Source organism: Oncorhynchus tshawytscha, linkage group LG30, assembly GCF_018296145.1.
Source record: "Oncorhynchus tshawytscha isolate Ot180627B linkage group LG30, Otsh_v2.0, whole genome shotgun sequence".
NCBI classification, from domain to species: domain Eukaryota; kingdom Metazoa; phylum Chordata; class Actinopteri; order Salmoniformes; family Salmonidae; genus Oncorhynchus; species Oncorhynchus tshawytscha.
Window position 1 is genome coordinate 12,195,166 of NC_056458.1, and position 19,604 is coordinate 12,214,769.

Consider the following 19,604-nt stretch of genomic DNA (forward strand, 5'->3'; position numbering starts at 1 on the left):
TGTCCAATTTGCTAACTTGTTGTAGTTATACACGTGCCGCGTTCAACCAGTTAGCAATCGGACACTTCAGAGCTTCCGACAAGTGCGTGAAGGCGGCATAAAACCAGCATTGCTGTGTAGTCACGTGGGTCAGTCAGGCTGCTGGGAAGACTGTACTGGAACGTCAGTTGTATGCTATCTTGCCAAAGAGATCGCAAACTCTGATCTGGCGATGCGAGAAGATGGAAGTGGAATGTGTGTCGTGTTTTCTAAATGCATCCAAAATACTTGCTCTGTCAAACAGTCACCAATCAATCACATACTCACAGCATAATTTTTTTTTTTAAATGAATCATCAGTATTCATCGTTGTCCTATGGACGTCATGCCTTTTTAATTTTTTTAATAAAATATGTGTGTCCCTGGAACATAAACGTAACAGATCTGCAGCACACAAAATACATTTTTATATTGTTGTCCCTTGACAAGCAGGCATTGTGGAAACTGATCAGAGACCACTAAGAGGCTGAGTAATAGCAACTTTGAAAGCACCACAAGCTCTTGTGGCCAAGACTGGACAAATGTGCATAATATGTCCCCAAGTCCACAAACCTTGTAAAAGCGAAATAGGATGTGGAGAAATTGCGAAACAACCGGCACGCCGCAAAGCTCAAACCATGTGCACCCACTGCAAAATTGTTGCCAGGCAGTAAAAGCGGCTGGATTGATAGGTGTAGAAATCTGACGTCGGAACGTTCATTGGACCTCTGTGAAGCTAGCCACAATAACGATTAACCACAATAGTGGAATTTGAAGTTTGCCTTCAAAATAAAAGTCCCCAATTGAAACATGCAGAAGGATACATATAGTGGAATAATGCCATATTTGGACTAGATATTTCTAAACATGGTTGGAATGTTGTTACAAAACTTAACAATAAATACAATAACGATCTAATTTGACAATAATTCGTTATGAATGTTATGAATGTTCAATTACGCATTACAGACTAACTATGGATTTGCCACAGTCAAAGACCTGCAACAAGACCTACTGCGGTAATATTTGTGTAAACTCTTCAGAATTTTAATCTGTGGGTGTAACTGAGTAGGCTGATACCCCAGTTCATGGGTGCACACTCTATAGGTAAGGTTGTACAGTGTAATATGAATGTTCAATACGTATAATGTGCTGACTGTCGGTTAAGATGGCGTGTCATGGAGGCATAACATGCTCAGTTTGAGCTACTCTCTGAAACTCACTTAAATAATTCATTTGATGATACAGTGGTATCAATATATGGTTATAACATCTACAAAAGAGGCAGAAATGCCAATGGAGGATGTATCGCTGTTTATATTCAGAGTCATATTCCTGTAAAGCATATAGAGGATCTTATGTCAAATGCTGTTGAAGTAATATGGATACAGGTTCACCTACCTCACCTAAAGCCTATTATTGTGGGAAGTTGCTATAGACCACCAAGTGCTAACAGTCAGTATCTGGATAATATGTGTGAAATGCTTGATAATGTATGTGATATCAACAGAGAGGTATATTTCTCAGTGCCGTAAATATTGACTGGCTTCCATCAAGCTGTCCACTCAAGAAAAAGCTTCAAACTGTAACCTGGTTCAGGTTATCAGTCAACCTACCAAGGTATTTACAAACAGAACATCAACTTGTATTGTCCACATCTTTATTAATGCTGCAGAAATCCACTCTTAAGCAGTATCCACACCCATCAGATGTAGTGAACATATTTATTTATTTTACTAGGCAAGTCAGTTAAGAACAAATTCTTATTTTCAATGACGGCCTAGGCCTGTTCAGGGGCAGAACGACAGATTTGTACCATGTCAGCTCGGGGGTTTGAACTTGCCCACCGCTCTAACCACTAGTCTACCCTGCCACCCCAACATAATATAATAGCCATGTCTAGGACACCCAAGTTACTAAGACTGAACCTAAAATAGTGTATAAGCGGTCATACAATAGGTTTGGTAATGATTCCTATGTTAAGTGCAGCGTCAGGATGTTCCTCATTACACACATCAGACCAACAAATATTTTTCACATCTTTAAAGCATTTATGACATTGCTTCTTCCGGTTACTGACAGCCATAAAGAAACTGACTGTTAAAACTGTATGGCTGAGAGGGATGAGGCTAGGGAATGGAAAATGTCTGGCAACACAGCAGATTGGCAAACAAACAGCAGATTGGCAAACATACAGTAAATTGACAAGTGACTAAACAAAAATAATTTTTAAAAACTATACTATGTAACAATGATACATGATATAAAGAATGATAGTAAAGCTGGAGTCCCTAAAATTACGTTTTGGGCAGAAAAGCCAACTCAGCTCCATCCTTCATTGAGGCTGATGGCTCATTCATAACAAAACCCTTTGATATTGCTAACTACTTTAATAACTAATTTGTTGACAAGATTAGCACATTTAGACACTACATACAAAAATCAAATGCAGAGACTTCATAATCACGCATAACGGACCAAATAACGAAAGATAAGCACTGCAGCTTTGATTCTTCAAAGTGTGGAAGAGTTGAAAAAAGTATTGCTATCTGTAAATAAGGACAAACCACCTCAATGGTAAATTACTGAGGTTGGTAGTGGAGTACAATGCGACTCCTATTTGGCACATCTTCAATCTAAGCCTATAACGCGGAGTGTGCTCACAGGCCTGGAGGGAAGCAAAGGTCAGTCCTCGGCCAAAAAATAGCTACGGTTATAGCAATGGTTCAAACAGCAGACCAATCAGCCTAAAACCGGTTCTTAGCAAAGCTTTGGAAAACATTATGTTTGACCAAATACAATGTTATTTTACAGTTAACAAATTAACAGACTTTCAACATGCTCAGTGGTGACACAAATGGCTGAAAGAAATTGATAAGAAGATTGTGGGAGCTGTTTTGTTAGACTTCAGCACAGCCTTTGATATCATTGATCATAACATATTGCTGAAAACTTAGGTGTTATGGATTACAAATCAAATCAAATCAAATTTTATTTGTCACATACACATGGTTAGCAGATGTTAATGCGAGTGTAGCGAAATGCTTGTGCTTCTAGTTCCGACAATGCAGTACTAACGAACAAGTAATCTAACTAACAATTCCAAAAAAACTACTGTCTTATACACAGTGTAAGGGGATAAAGAATATGTACATAAGGATATATGAATGAGTGATGGTACAGAGCAGCATAGGCAAGATACAGTAGATGATATCGAGTACAGTATATACATATGAGATGAGTATGTAAACCAAGTGGCATAGTTAAAGTGGCTAGTGATACATGTATTACATAAGGATGCAGTCGATGATATAGAGTACAGTATCTACGTATGCATATGAGATGAATAATGTAGGGTAAGTAACATTATATAAGGTAGCATTGTTTAAAGTGGCTAGTGATATATTTACATCATTTCCCATCAATTCCCATTATTAAAGTGGCTGGAGTAGAGTCAGTGTCATTGACAGTGTGTTGGCAGTAGCCACTCAATGTTAGTGGTGGCTGTTTAACAGTCTGATGGCCTTGAGATAGAAGCTGTTTTTCAGTCTCTCGGTCCCAGCTTTGATGCACCTGTACTGACCTCGCCTTCTGGATGACAGCGGGGTGAACAGGCAGTGGCTCGGGTGGTTGATGTCCTTGATGATCTTTATGGCCTTCCTGTAGCATCGGGTGGTGTAGGTGTCCTGGAGGGCAGGTAGTTTGCCCCCAGTGATGCGTTGTGCAGACCTCACTACCCTCTGGAGAGCCTTACGGTTGAGGGTGGTGCAGTTGCCATACCAGGCGGTGATACAGCCCGCCAGGATGCTCTCGATTGTGCATCTGTAGAAGTTTGTGAGTGCTTTTGGTGACAAGCCGAATTTCTTCAGCCTCCTGAGGTTGAAGAGGCGCTGCTGCGCCTTCCTCACGATGCTGTCTGTGTGAGTGGACCAATTCAGTTTGTCTGTGATGTGTATGCCGAGGAACTTAAAACTTGCTACCCTCTCCACTACTGTTCCATCGATGTGGATGGGGGTGTTCCCTCTGCTGTTTCCTGAAGTCCACAATCATCTCCTTAGTTTTGTTGACGTTGAGTGTGAGGTTATTTTCCTGACACCACACTCCGAGGGCCCTCACCTCCTCCCTGTAGGCCGTCTCGTCGTTGTTGGTAATCAAGCCTACCACTGTTGTGTCGTCCGCAAACTTGATGATTGAGTTGGAGGCGTGCGTGGCCACGCAGTCGTGGGTGAACAGGGAGTACAGGAGAGGGCTCAGAACGCACCCTTGTGGGGCCCCAGTGTTGAGGATCAGCGGGGAGGAGATGTTGTTGCCTACACTCACCACCTGGGGGCGGCCCGTCAGGAAGTTCAGTACCCAGTTGCACAGGGCGGGGTCGAGACCCAGGGTCTCGAGCTTGATGACGAGCTTGGAGGGTACTATGGTGTTGAATGCCGAGCTGTAGTCGATGAACAGCATTCTCACATAGGTATTCCTCTTGTCCAGATGGGTTAGGGCAGTGTGCAGTGTGGTTGAGATTGCATCGTCTGTGGACCTATTTGGGCGGTAAGCAAATTGGAGTGGGTCTAGGGTGTCAGGTAGGGTGGAGGTGATATGGTCCTTGACTAGTCTCTCAAAGCACTTCATGATGACGGATGTGAGTGCTACGGGCGGTAGTCGTTTAGCTCAGTTACCTTAGCTTTCTTGGGAACAGGAACAATGGTGGCCCTCTTGAAGCATGTGGGAACAGCAGACTGGTATAGGGATTGATTGAATATGTCCGTAAACACACCGGCCAGCTGGTCTGCGCATGCTCTGAGGGCGCGGCTGGGGATGCCGTCTGGGCCTGCAGCCTTGCGAGGGTTAACACGTTTAAATGTCTTACTCACTTCGGCTGCAGTGAAGGAGAGACCGCATGTTTTCGTTGCAGGCCGTGTCAGTGGCACTGTATTGTCCTCAAAGCGGGCAAAAAGTTATTTAGTCTGCCTGGGAGCAAGACATCCTGGTCCGTGACTGGGCTGGGTTTCTTCCTGTAGTCTGTGATTGACTGTAGACCCTGCCACATGCCTCTTGTGTCTGAGCCGTTGAATTGAGATTCTACTTTGTCTCTGTACTGGCGCTTAGCTTGTTTGATAGCCTTGCGGAGGGAATAGCTGCACTGTTTGTATTCAGTCATGTTACCAGACACCTTGCCCTGATTAAAAGCAGTGGTTCGCGCCTTCAGTTTCACACGAATGCTGCCATCAATCCACGGTTTCTGGTTAGGGAATGTTTTAATCGTTGCTATGGGAACGACATCTTCAACGCACGTTCTAATGAACTCGCACACCGAATCAGCATATTCGTCAATGTTGTTGTGTGACGCAATACGAAACATCTCCCAGTCCACGTGATGGAAGCAGTCTTGGAGTGTGGAGTCAGCTTGGTCGGACCAGCGTTGGACAGACCTCAGCGTGGGGGCCTCTTGTTTTAGTTTCTGTCTGTAGGCAGGGATCAACAAAATGGAGTCGTGGTCAGCTTTTCCGAAAGGGGGGCGGGGCAGGATTAACATCCTCTGCCTTTTAATGGATGGACCATTATCTATCCAATAGAACACAGAGGGTTTTCTTTAATGGAAGCCTCTCTGATGCAAACTCTAGTGTGGCGTACTGCAAGGCAGCTGGCTTGGACCATTATTGTTTTCTGTGATACTAATGAACTTCCACTGAAGTAGAGGCTTGATGAGAGTGACCATACTACCTGTGTCCAACAAGGTGGCCGTATCCTGACTGCCTATTTTGATGGGGTTCTGTGGGGCTGCAGTGGCTTCATGGGCCCAGTAGGTTGTGATGTACTCGCACATTCTGGTGGTCTTCTCTGAGGCAGGGACTAGTCATTTCCCAGGCAGCTCCAGGCCAGGTGTCCCTCCTGGCCACAGGTGTAATACCTTCTCTGGTCCATGCTAACTAGCGGCCGCCGCCTCGGGGATGATCTGGCTTCAGTAATAGGAGGCCGTCTTGAAGCAGGGTTCAAAAAGGTGTCTCCCTTTCTACCACACGTTAGTTCGGCCTTGAATTCAGGTCTACTGGGCTCTGGCCTACTGATTTGCAACATCTGTACCGTAACCTGGTGATTTCCTAATAAAGCAACCAGGGTGTCAACTGATGGGGGGTTGCTCTGGGCAGCATGGCACTTTTCGGCGGTGGGATATATTTGTCCATTACCAGGCAATCTATTTCTGATGGCCCGTCCCCATGGTAAGCCAACTTCTACTTGGCCTGAATGCCAAGTGTCACGTCTGGAGAAAACCTGGCAACATCCATACGGTGAAGCATGGTGGTGGCAGCATCATGCTGTGTGGATGTTTTTCAGCGGCAGGGACAGGGAGACTAGTCAGGATCCAGGGAAAGATGAACAGAGAAAAGTACAGAGAGATCCTTGATGAAAACCTGCTCCAGAGTGCTCAGAAGGTTCACCTTCAAACAGCACAACAACCCTAAGCACACAGCCAAGGAAATGCAGGAGTGGATTCGGGACAAGTCTCTGAATATCCCTGAGTGGCCCAGCCAGAGCCCCCGATCTAAAATCTCTGGAACCTGAAAGTAGTTGTGCAGCGACGCTCCCCATCCTGCCTGACAGAGCTTGAGAGGATCTGCAGAGAAGAATGGGAGAAACTCCCCAAATACAAGTGTGCCAAGCTTGTAGCTTCATACATAAGAATACTCAACCCTGTAATCACTGCCAAAGGTGCTTCAACAAAGTACTGAGTAAAGGGTCTGAATACTTATGTAAATGTGATATTTCAGTTTAATTTTATAAATTGAAAAAAATAACTAAAAATCTGATTTTGCTTTGTCATTATGGGGTATTGTGTGTAGATTTAGAATAAGGCTGTAACGTAACACAATTTTAAAGTAAAGGGGTCTGAATACTTTCTGAATGTACTGTTTTATTTTTAAAAAATGATACTCTGAACTCCGACATTGCTTGTCGTAATATTTATATATTTCTTAATTCATTCTTTTAATTTTAGATTTGTATTTTGTGTATTTTGTGTATTACTGCATTGTTGGAGCTAGGAACACAAGCATTTCTCTACACCCACAATAATATCTGCTAAATATGTGTATGCGACCAATCAAATGTTTTTATTTTATGTAAATGTAGGTTTATGTATATTGTGTATTTTATTGTTATTTCCTGTTTGGACCCCAGGAAGAGTAGTTGAGTAGTAGCTAATTGGGGATCCGAATAAATACTACACTGAACAAAAATATAAACTCAACATGTAAAGCGTTGGTCCCATGTTTCATGAGTTGAAATAAAAAATCCCAGAAATGTTTTGTACACACAAAAAGCTTATTTCTTTAAAATGTTGTGCACACATTTGTATACATCCCTGTTAGTGAGCATTTCTCCTTAGCCAAGATAATCCATTCACAGCATGATCATTACACAGGTGCACCTTGTGCTGGGGACAATAAAAGGATACTTTAAAATGTGCAGTTTTGTCACACAACACAATGCAACAGATGACTCAAGTTGAGGGAGCATGCAACTGGCATGCTGACTGCAGGAATGTCCACCAGAGCTGTTTTTTTATTTCTTTATTTTTTATTTGACCCTTATTTAACTAGGCAAGTCAGTTAAGAACAAATTCTTATTAACAATGACGGCCTACCCCGGACGACACTGGGGGCAATTGTGCTCGGCCCTATGGGACTCCCAATCACGGCCGGATGTGATACAGCCTGGATTAGAACACAGGACTGTTGTGACACCTCTTGCACTGAGATGCAGCGCCTAAAATCGCTGCACCCTTGCCCAGTCATGTGAAATCCTTAGATTAGGGCTACATTTATTTATTTATTTATTTAAATTGACTGATTTCCTTATATGAACTGTAACTCAGTAAAATCTTTGAAATGGTTGATGTTGCGTTTATACTTGTGTTCAATATAAATACGAAATACTCCAGGAAATGACATTGCAGGCTAGCTCAGTGTTGCAGCCTCTCATTGAGTAATTTTATTGAAGGCCGACTGGGGTACTGCAGGCTACCATTAGCAACCAAATTATCCGTATAATATATTCTGTGTGCGATTTTACAATAATTGGTTCAAGGACATACATCTGGTTTATTATAAGCAATTATTGGTACCATGATTGTCTTTTTTAAAAAGTTTACATTTTCCCATACACTATAATACTGTTTTCTGCTAACAACGTGGTCGGCCTTGAACTTCTGTGGCTTCAAAGAGAGAGAGAAGTTGTTCTCCCCCGGAGCACACTTTATATGTAAGGCTGTACAATAGTGGAATATGAATGTTCAATATTTATTATAGGCTGACCGGTTAGCTAATGTGGCTCACTTCACAGTGGTTTCAAATTCCTGCGATAAAAGCTATGAAGCTAATATTTGTTTAAACTCTTTGGAATTGTAATATGTGGGTGTACTGAGTAGACTGATACCCCATTTCATGGGTGCACACTATAGATAAGGCTTCACAATATAATATGAATGTTCAACACTCACAATAGACCAACTGTGGAGGGGATTCTCCGCAGTCAAAGTTCTGCAATAAGAGCTATGATGCTAATGTTTGTGTAAACTCTTTAGAATTGGACTCACTGAGTAAGCTGATAACCCACTTCATGGGTGCACACTCCATAGGGAAGGCTGTACAGTGCATATATGTATGCCCCCAAAGTAATTAATGCAGTCTAATAAATCCACAGTGGGATTTGAACTTTACTATTAATTGTCAAATTAATTCGTTATTGTATTTATTTTTAAGCTATATAAAAACATTCCAACCTGGCTAAACATGATCTAGTCCAAATATGGCATTATTCCTCTGTGTATCCTGTTTGGATGTTTCAATTGGGGACTTTTATTTTTTGAAGGCAAACTGCAAATTCCACTATTGTAGCTATTTTCACACAGGCGGTTCAAATACCTTACGACCTATCGTCGAAAAATAAACAGAAGCAAAGAAGGAACGGGGAAAAGGTTTTTCGATCCAGATATCATTGCACATTTTGGCTTCAAACACGGCTTAGCATAACCGGTGGACAAGTATTTATTGTATAGCTTTGCTTGGATTTGTCATGGCCATGAACGACGCATTAATTTTCCGAGTTAGTGCATTCTCCGAGCAAGGGGGAAGGAGATACATGGAGGATGTTATTGAGTTTAAAGTGGAGTACGAACCGCCTGAGCCAGAGCCAGCAGAGGGTGGTCTGAATTCGGTAGAACAACAAGGGGAGTCAAAAGTAGAGAAACAGGAGAATGGTCATACTGAGCAGACTATAATAAGCAATTCCACCGAAAACGTTCAAGAATCGGTGCATGTTAGTGCAATGTGGACAGAAAACATAACATGTGAGAAGCATGGGGACATTTCCCAGGCAGAAGTTCCAGCAGTGCACACGGTCGTTCGGAAGTCTGTGGCGTTTTTTGGTGTATTTGACGGTCACGGAGGGCGAGAAGCTGCTCATTTTGCCCGAGACAATCTGTGGGGTATTCTGAAAAAGCAAAGGGGGTTTTGGTCAGAAGATCAAGGAGAAGTCTGTGAAGCAATTCGAAAGGGGTTCATTGCCTGCCACCATGATATGTGGAAAGAGCTGCGTAAGTGAACTAGTTAGCTCGTGGTTGTATCTTCTTCGCTGACTGACGCGATCTACCTGCTAGCTAGCCAACAACGCTCAAGTTATTGTTGCGAAATTATGGCGCCACAATAACTGGTTTAGCTAGCTACTGTACAGTCTTTAGCTAACTAATGCCTTTTTGCTGCTGCTACTATCAAATATGATTGCCTCGTCACCTCTGCTATAGTTCTGATATCCATCCCTTTTAATATGAGCTATTAACTGGCAATTTTATGAGCAGGTATTTTCTATGTAACGTTATTGCTCGGGGGTTTGGGAAGACAAAACAATTTTGGGGGTTTGTGAATACCTAGCTCTGCAAGTAGAGCATAAAAGGTAAGCATGTCAACCTTATGTTCCAAAAGCAATGATGAGTTTCTCTCATGACAAGCGTGTTCTTGTCTCAACCTCTGACGTGTCATCCAAAGGTCTCCCGATTTCCTCTAATCTGAATACACTTCTTTCATATGATGGCCGAATGCCAATTGTCACATCCACTCATCTGTGTTGCTGCAAGTTGTTTGTTCATAATAATGTTCTCCAATGCTTTTCCCATCTTAATCCTACAGCTGAGTGGCCCAAGACTCTGACTGGCCAGCCCAGTACTGCAGGAACAACGGCCAGTATAGTGCTGATCCGGGGGGATCTGATGTACGTAGCCCATGTGGGGGACTCGGCAGTGGTTGTTGGGGTGAAAGAGCCCGGTGAAAAGAACATCAGGGCCTTGGAAGTCACACAGGACCACAAACCTGAACTTCCCAAAGAGAAGGAGCGCATTGAGAGACTTGGGGGCAGGTGAGTTGGAGAGGACACTACAGTCTCAGTTTGTGTCAGTGCCCAGTGTGTTCCGTATGTACATGGAGTAGCCAGACACATTGTTCTTCAAAATATGTATTTTATTGGCTCTGTGGCTGTAAGGAAACCAATGTGTCAGTTTGTTATTTGGGTTAACTATCCCTTTAGCGGTTTGGCCTGTCAATTAATCACTGTGGGTGGAGTTGTAAGGGAGGGGGCAGGATGTTTGTCAGAGTTGGTAGGGTTTTGGACCTGTCAATCACTGTGTGTGGGACTTTGAGGGAAGGCGGGAGATTAATAATCTCGTCAGAAAAGGTAATGTAGTCTACTCTTATTGTAATTTATTTTTGGCAATAACTAAATATAGTGTACTCTTTCAATTTCTTTTATTGTGGAAAAAACATAATAACAAATGTGGTGTTCTGTCATGTAAACACAGATTCTCTGTTGAGTAACATTATAGATCGTCAAATTTCTGCCCTGCTAGAGCTGCCCCGGTCAACTGTGTTGTTATTGTGAAGTGGAAATGTCTAGGAGCAATAACGTCTCAGCAGCGAAGTGGTAGGCCACACGAGCTCACAAAACGGGACCACCGAGTGCTGAAGTGCGTAAAAATCGTCTTTCCTCGGTTGTAACACACACCACCAGCCTCCGGACTGACGCAGTGGTCTAAGGCACTGCATCGCAGTGCTAGAAGTGCCACTAGAGATCCTGGTTAGAGTCCAGGTTCTGTCGCAGCTGTCCGCGACCGGGAGACCCATGGGGCGGGTGCACAATTGGGTTACCAGCAGTTAACCAGCAGTTATCCTGTCATCACTCACTTTGTGACTGACAGGTGCCTGTTCAATCAATAGATTACTAGAAGATGTACTGTGTATCGTTCATTCTAGCGGGAGAAGGCTATACAGACTTTTCTGACGAGGGAATTGAACCTTTTAAATGTAAAGAAGCCAAGTTAAATTTATGAAGTAGAAAAAGTAGCCGGCCGACCGACCAATGAGTCTGTTACCGCAGACCAAGTGTAACAACACCCGCCCAGAACCGACACATCCGGCTTCTTCACCTGAGGGATCGTGGGGGATGCTGATGAGTATTTCTGTCTGTAATAAAGCCATTTTGTAGGGAAAAACTAATTCTGTGGGTTGACCTGGCTGCCAAGTGGGTGGGCCTATGCTCTCCAAGGCCCCATTGCTGCACCCTGACCAATCATGTGAAATCCATAGATTAGGGCCTAATGAAATCATTTCAATTGACTGATTTCCTTGTATGAACTGATGAACTGTAGTTGCATTTTTATATTTTTGTTCAGGATATGATCACATAATAAATCCTCCGTGCCTGTTGTGCTTGTGTCCTTTTTCAGTGTAGTGAAGAAGTCCGGGGTGAACCGTGTGGTGTGGAAGAGGCCCAGACTGACCCACAATGGCCCTGTCAGGAGGAGCACTGTCATAGACCAGATTCCCTTTCTCGCTGTGGCCAGAGCTTTGGGTAAGCACTACACTGTTGGCCTAAACACAAGTTTCCTCTGCCCTCCACTAGATACCTTACCGCTCCATAGCTGCTGCCTTTATGCAAACAGTATGATTTCCAGTAAGCTTGTCATCCAATCATTTCATTTAATATTTGCCCAGTGATGAAGCGTGTGTGTGTGGTTTGTTGTTGAAAGGGGACCTGTGGAGCTATGACTTCTACAGTGGGGAGTTTGTGGTCTCTCCAGAGCCTGATGTCACTGTAATGACCATTGACCCTAAGAAGCACCGCTACATCATCCTGGGTAGTGATGGCTTGTGGAACATGATGCCAGCTAAGGATGCTGTCGCTATGTGTGAGTGCCACGATCAGATGGTGGTAAGCCAGAGCTTCTTGTTTCCCATTCAGACCAAACCGTCTTGGCTCTCTGCCGATGCCCTTCTAACAGGTTGATGGTGTCACTATGTCTGCTCTTAGGGCCCTAAGGGATGGTCCTGTGCCAAACGGTTAGGATGCACGGCCTTGCTGTTCTGGCGCCAGCGCATGCTCCGTGCAGACAACACAACGGTCATAGTGATAACCGTGCAGCACCCTGATGAGCCACCCATGACCATGCACCTACAGGAGCTCTATGTCAATATGGCAGAGGGCCTTGATAAGATCCCCCCCGTTACAACCGCAAACTCTCCCCGCCGTTACGACGGCCCCATTATGGTACGTACCAAGGGTAACTTAGAACAGCACCATCCCACTTGAATACTTCCACCAGGCTTAAATGTAACCCGTGTTTGTTTTATTTGCATTTCATTGAACATTGTATTTGAAGCTTTGATTACATAGCAGAATTGCTAGTGCGACCTGGAACCCCAGTGTCAGTGGGTCTGTCCAGTCGTTTACGGCTGCTTCGTAGACTCTGACCGCTCCTTCACCAAGACGACTTTTAGTTTTTTTTGGGACAGACAGAGGAGGAGAATGGGGAGGTCTGTTTTGATGAAGAACATGGGCATTGGCGACACCTAGAATGGGAGTGAGGTGACTGTCCACTCAGTGAATTGTAAATGGACGTGTACAAGCGTGTGATTGATAATTGTTCAAATGAAGGCCACATCATTGACATTTGTTTGTCAAAAAAAAATCATTTTTAAGATTTGAAGGTGTCACATTTCAGATATACACAGATGTAGGGAACTGTAAAAAATACTTAAACATTTAGGAGTGTCACTACCCTCAACTGTTAAATGTTCTGCTAGGCTACATTGCTTGTGTTCACACCAAGCAGTTGGAGTGTAGCTACCCTCATATGGATGCTCTTTTTGCACAGGGAGACAAAGCTGCTGATGATGAGTGGGCCCCGATTTCTGTATTCCCATATTAAGAGGGACTCTGACTTTAACAGACCTGTGCATCTTGTGTACTGTTGGCCCATTCAAAGAAGCAACCGTCTAGTGTTTTAGTAAGAGAGGGGAAACTAGAGAGCAGGCAGACGTTTTCTGTAAACAGAGTGGCTGCGGTTCTTTATTTTCTTGAACCCGGTTTGCTGCGGATAAGAATACAGATATTTCTGCACATGTGCATTGTTGAAACTTTTTTTTGTTGCCCCTGCACACTCTCATACCGCTTTCCTGTCCTTACAGATTTATTTTACATAGTTGAGCTCACTCAGCTGCCTGCTCCGCTGCCGCTTGCCCCTCCTAAATCAGCGATGAACGCCTTTGTCTGGTTGTCGCCTTCAAAGTTCATGTTGTACACAAAAGACATGGTCGACATATTCAAACTATTGCAAAAGATTAGGCGATCAAGCATGATCACGATGTTGTTCTTTTTTTCAGAGGGGGAGTTAAGACGACATACAGAACTATTTACATGTCGGCGCATCGGTCGACGCAAAACGAACTCGCCCCTTGTCAGACTCTAGTGACCGGCTTGGCTGCCCAGAGATGGAACAGCTAGGTAGCCTACTCGTGCGGTTCTTGCAGGATCATCGAGAAAGAAGCGGGAAAAGTCAGATTGTGTTTAGCCCCAATGCAAAACTGAAGTGAGGACTTACTAGGCAGCATATAAAACACAAGCAAGACACCGACACGTACTGTTAGTCTAATTAGAGATCGAATGTTTCATCATTGCGAACACTGGCTAAGCAGAAGGCAGAGAGACATAGTAGTAGTAGTAGTAGTGTTATTTTTTTTCCCCAGGAACTGCGTCTACGTTATGGCAGCAACTATAGCGTACATCACACACACACACACACACACACACAACACAGATTTTTGTAGGGACTGCGTCCTGCTTGTGCAACTGCAATATCCGTTACAACAGACAGGGAAGGTTGTAGCCTTCATAGTAGGCTATATCTCTTTTGGAATGTTTGTTCGAATCGCTGCAGGGTTTTTATTTGATTTCAGCTGTTCAGAAATGAGGCAGAGACTGGCTAGAACATGGTTCAAAAGTGGGTGAGTAAAGAGAGAAGCTGAAGGAATGGGAGTGTGAGCGGCAGCTACGTAGGGAAGAAATTTGTTAAATAACACATGCGCAGAATGTGATCTGGATCCTTAGCTTTGAGAAAGAGGTTTCTGCTGCCACAGCCTTTTCACGGCCCTCTTAAGTGGAGCGTGGGCTTATTCAGGGTGAGGGGGTGGGACTTGTTTGTTCTTCTCCCGTTTTCCCTGCAGTGCACTTGTGACGCTGATAATGCAGAATTGAAGAGAAAAAAAACAACGATTAGACATAGAGCCGCTAAAAAGGTAGCTTGTGGTCTGGCTATGGTTTTTCATCTTGATCCAGTCCAGACCTCTGAGTCAGGGTTATGTGATGGATCTTGGTTAATTGCATATCTGCATTATCTTATCGTTCTGATTTAAACTAACAAAATGATGTTGACCAGAACTCCGGGAGAGCTGGAGGATGTCTGTCATTGGCAGTTACGTTCCACATGAAGGCAGCCACCTTGTTTTCTCATTTATCTAGTGCTGAGAGATTAGTTCTTTCTGAGGTCGTTTCGGGTTGGTTTTCAGTCAAGATCATTTAAAAAATAAATAAAAAACATTAAATGCACTATGCGTAATATGGGCTGAATGCTGTAACAACACAGAATAAGCCCTTCAATAAAAATCCCATGATGGGAGTGACTGCTAATGAGTATCATTTATTAACCATCATTTATTCACTTTACTAAAATATTTCAGTTGTAAATTACATTTGTTTTATTTGATGACTTTATTTAGTTCCATCTCATCTCTATAGAGATGCTGTCTGACAAAATCACTATTTTAGTAGTTCTTCAAGTTGAATAAGACAGACTTTTATGACTGCTGAATACCAACTACCAATAATTTGTCATTTCAGGTTAGAGATGCCTCACGAAGCAACTGCACTCAATCCCTCTCGATCGCACATTATTCTCTCTTCTCTCGCTCTCTGTGTTTGCCCCACACTAACCTAACAGGTATAAAAGAAACACACCTGACAAGTAGGTGTGCAATGAATTATGGTAATTTGTAGTTAATTACCCCCCCCGTGGTAAACTATGTAGAATATTGTCTTCTACAACGCCCTACTACATTGCCCTGTTCGGGCTTGATCTGAGTTATCTCTAGAGATACTGCACAATGTGCGCATTTAAGCTCACAGAAAAAAAACAGCAAAATTGAGTTAAAATAATTGAACCAATGTCAGTCAGTTGTTTTGAAAACCAGAAAGTAACCAACATTTTGTTTAATCGCTCAGCACTACATTAGTGTTGCTATAACCCTCCCTTTCTGGATTCTACTCGGTGTGCTTGATTTGCTTCATATCATGACTGATGGATTATAGAATGTTAACTGTTGTTTGTTTATCTGCCCTGTTCCAGCAAAACCCAGAGGTTAACACTGTGTCCTCTGTGGGTGAGCCTCTCCCCCTCCCAGCTCTGGAGTGGAGGAATAGCCTGTGTGAGGCTGGTCTCTGTCCCCCTTCAGAGCCCCTGGCAGAGGTGGACTCACAGAGAGTGACCCCAACAGACAGAACCTTGAACGTTTGTTCAATTGAAGGCACAGGGACTCCAGGGTTCTCAGCACCATCCACCCCTCTGCTGAGGAGGCTTCGTAGGCCCCCACACACTCCCCTCTCTCCCAGCATAGCACACCATAGCCTTGGTCGGTCCCCTCACAGTCCCTTGTCTCCCAGGATGCCTCGCCGCAGCCTGGCCCGTTCTCCACGCAGTCCCTTGTCCCCTAGAACGTCTCGCCGCAGACTCAGTGACCGAACCCCTCTGAGGCGAGGTGGAAAGGGACAGAGACGCTCCCCCAATGTTCCCGTCATCCTACCACAGAAACGCAAGGCTGCCTTGTGTGTGTGCTGAACCTCATCTTACCACGGACGTCAGATTGACTAGGATGATGACCTTTATCATTCTGCAAAGAGATGCATAAGGGCATCTGAACATTGTGTGCTCATGTATCAACAGTATGCTACTGTTCCATTCATAGATTAAGTATACTTTTATAGTGGGGTCTGGTACCATCTAAACATTTTTGTAAAAATGTGATGTTTGTGTATATGCTTACTTTACATCTTAAGTGTTTTTATGATCTTTTGTTTATTAACTGTTTTAATGGAAAACATATTTTATCTAGTGTATATTGCTGGTCATATTTCCACCCCCTTTTATGTTTAAAATAATAATAATAATAAATCAATAAAAAATCCCATATTCTGTACCAATAGAACAATATTATACTAAATACTTTCCAAACTGTACATTATTCATACTTAGCAATATGTGTATTTTTAAAAAACATAATAATTGACTATCCTGAACTAAACCACAGAGCCTGAATGAATTTGGTGATAAATGCCACACCTTGTTTTAACTTACATGCGGAGATCAAGGTGCTTAGTTTCTATCACTGGACAGGTGAAGAGCAGTCAGGAATGCCAAATAAGTGTTTTGAATCGGGAGAGGGAGATCCATGGTGTTTTGAATCAGGAGAGGGTGATCCATGGTGTTTTGAATCAGGAGAGGGTGATCCATGGTGTTTTGAATCAGGAGAGGGTGATCCATGGTGTTTTGAATCGGGGGATCCATGGTGTTTTGAATCGGGGGATCCATGGCGTTTTGAATCGGGGGATCCATGGCGTTTTCAGAACTACATGTGTTAAATGTAGAATATCCAGAATGTGCTACCTGCTATGAATACTTTATATATCCCCATAGTTGATTGTTATTTCAAGTAGTTGAATCTTTCCTGGTTCCCCATGAATAGTTGGCCTTGCATCATTGTTCTCATGTATTGCTTTCAGCTATCCACTGGAGGGCACCCACTGTAAGTGTAAATGTGGTGTCAACTAGTTTCAGTGCTGTGTGATTTACTTTGCAAGTGTTCAAATACCTAATATTCATGAAGTAGAGTGGATTTGATCTCATGAAAGTTATGATTGTTGTGTCAGTTTAATGCCCTCTTGGATTTCTGAATCCATAAAAGTGTGAATTAAATCTTAAAACGTTTAACAAATGACAGCTCATTATGTCACCCCGTTGGGAAGTTGGCCTTGCTTGTATGATGAGATATTTGGAGTTAAAATATTTGACTCAGCTAAAATGTGTTTGTTGACAATTACCTTAAACTTCAATCAGTCAAATAGTGCTATGTTTACAAAGCTGAGTTCTCATAACCAGACAAGTGGAATACACCTCTGAAATACACTACATGGCCAAAAGTATGTGGACACCTGCTTGTCAAGCATCTCATTCCAAAATCATGGGCATTAATATGAAGTTGGTCCCCCCCCTTTGCTGCTATAACAGCCTCCACTCTTCTGGGAAGGCTTTCTACTAGATGTTGGAACATTGGTGCAGGGACATGCTTCCATTCAGCCACAAGAGCATTAGTGAGGTCAGGCACTGATGTTAGGTGATTAGGCCTGGCTTGCAGTTGGTGTTCCATTTCATCCCAAAGGTGTGCAGTTGAGGTCAGGGCTCTGTGCAGGCCAGTCAAGTTGTTCCACACCGATCTCGACAAACCATTTATGTATGGACCTCGCTTTGTGCACGGGGGCATTGTCATGCTGAAACAGGAAGGAGCCTTCCCCAAACTTTTGCCACAAAGTTGGAAGCACAGAATCGTCTAGAATGTCATTGCATGCTGTAGCGATAAGATTTCCTTTCATTGGAACTAAGAGCCCTAGCCCGAACCATGAGAGACAGCCCCAGACCATTATTGCTCCTCCACCAAATTGACAGTTGGCACTATGCATTGGGACAGGTAGCATTCTCCTGGCATCCGCAAACCTAGATTCATCTGCCAGATGGTGAAGCTTGATTCATCACTCCAGAAAATGCATTTCTAGTGCTCCAGAGTCCATCGGCGGCAAGCTTTACACCACTCCAGCCGACACTTGGCATTTTGCATGGTGATCTTAGCCTTGTGTGCAGCTGCTCGACCATAGAAACCCATTTCATGAATCGCCCGACGAACAGTTCTTGTGCTGACGTTGCTTCCAGAGGCAGTTTGGAACTCGGTAGTGAGTGTTGCAACCGAGGACAGATGATTTTTACGTGCTTCAGTACTCGGGGGGTCTCGTTTTATGAGCTAGTGTGGCCATCACTTTGTGGCTGAGCTGTTGTTGTCCTCTATGTTTCCACTTCGAAATAACAGCTACTTACAGTTGAACGTGGCAGCTCTAGCAGGGCAGAAATGTGATGAACTGACTTGTTGGAAAGGTGGCATCCTATGACAGTGCCACGTTGAAGCGCGTCAGTAAGGCCATTATACTGCCAATGTTTGTCTATAGAGATTGCAAGGCTGTGTGCTTGATTATATACACCTGTTTGCAACGGGTGTGGCTGAAATAGCAGAATCCACTAATATGAAAGGCTGTCCACATACTTTTGTATATATATATATATATATATATATATAGTGTATGATGCCATATTTAGTGCACCCATGGCTCACTGGATTTACAAATCGGATAATTGCACATTTGCAGCACAGATAATTGTTCTTACACCAACCATTGTGGTACCATTGACACTGCAGAATAATGTCGATCTTGTACAGGCATAGATTAATACAATTATGTGTTATTTTGAAAACAGAAAAATATCTTCCATAGCATTGAAGTGCTTTTGTAAATATGATTTTATTTGTACAGTACATAATGCAAAACCAGGCATTGGGTTTTACATGAATGTGGCATGATCAGCTCTGTTTGTGGTGAAGTGTATTAAGGGATGGCTTTATTAATAGAAATGATTATTTGCTAGATAGATTACATAGAAATTTCCACTTTACATCCATTACAGTGATAATCTATGTATGTATATATACCTGCCTTGAATGTGACTAAATAAGTGTGTTGAATAAATACGTTGTCATTTCAAATTGATGTGTTTTCTTGTTGCTAAAAGAAAGAGCAGTCAGAGATGACAGACAGCGCCCTCAACTGGTGTAACCTGGAAAAACCAAAATGAGTGAGATGAAGTATATTCATCAAGGTAAGTCAAGTCAGGCATTGGAATGACTACATGTTACTAATGCACAACCATCAACATCTTATAAAACAATCAAACACATACAGATATCCATGAAGAGTGCCAGCGCCCTCAAAATAGCCATCACCCCCACCATGTTGATAAGTGGATTTGCTCTTGGGTGTTGCACAGTCATAATCTCTCCACTAGATGCCAACAAAGACTGCATTTGCTTCATCAGCTGGTTAGGAGAGGGATGGCTGAGG

The 19,604-nt window shown here is 43.2% G+C and overlaps 1 protein-coding gene across 3 annotated transcripts; it reads left to right on the forward strand.

Moving 5' to 3' along the window:
• Nucleotides 1–8,904: 8,904 nt before the first annotated feature.
• Nucleotides 8,905–16,749, forward strand: LOC112250286 (protein phosphatase 1D-like). 3 transcript variants are annotated; one of them, XM_024420317.2, is made up of 7 exons: nucleotides 8,905–9,603; nucleotides 10,193–10,418; nucleotides 11,782–11,906; nucleotides 12,085–12,266; nucleotides 12,366–12,602; nucleotides 15,231–15,330; nucleotides 15,736–15,888. In XM_024420317.2, exons 1-7 carry the CDS (start codon nucleotides 9,084–9,086, stop codon nucleotides 15,750–15,752), a joined length of 1,407 nt encoding a protein of 468 aa, XP_024276085.1. In that variant the 5' UTR covers nucleotides 8,905–9,083; the 3' UTR covers nucleotides 15,753–15,888. The 3 variants fall into 3 exon arrangements, with proteins under 3 accessions (XP_024276085.1, XP_024276084.1, XP_042164922.1); XM_024420316.1 differs by lacking the exon at nucleotides 15,231–15,330 and having other exon boundaries at nucleotides 15,736–16,749; XM_042308988.1 differs by lacking the exon at nucleotides 15,231–15,330 and having other exon boundaries at nucleotides 15,739–16,749.
• The last annotated feature ends 2,855 nt before the right edge of the window (nucleotides 16,750–19,604 follow it).

Coding starts and splice junctions, on each gene's coding strand:
- LOC112250286 (XM_024420316.1), top strand. CDS start 9,084: ATGGCCATGAACGACGCATTAATTTTCCGAGTTAGTGCATTCTCCGAG. Junction 11,907..12,084: donor CGCTGTGGCCAGAGCTTTGG/GTAAGCACTACA, acceptor TGTTGTTGAAAG/GGGACCTGTGGAGCTATGAC. Junction 12,267..12,365: donor AGTGCCACGATCAGATGGTG/GTAAGCCAGAGC, acceptor GTCTGCTCTTAG/GGCCCTAAGGGATGGTCCTG.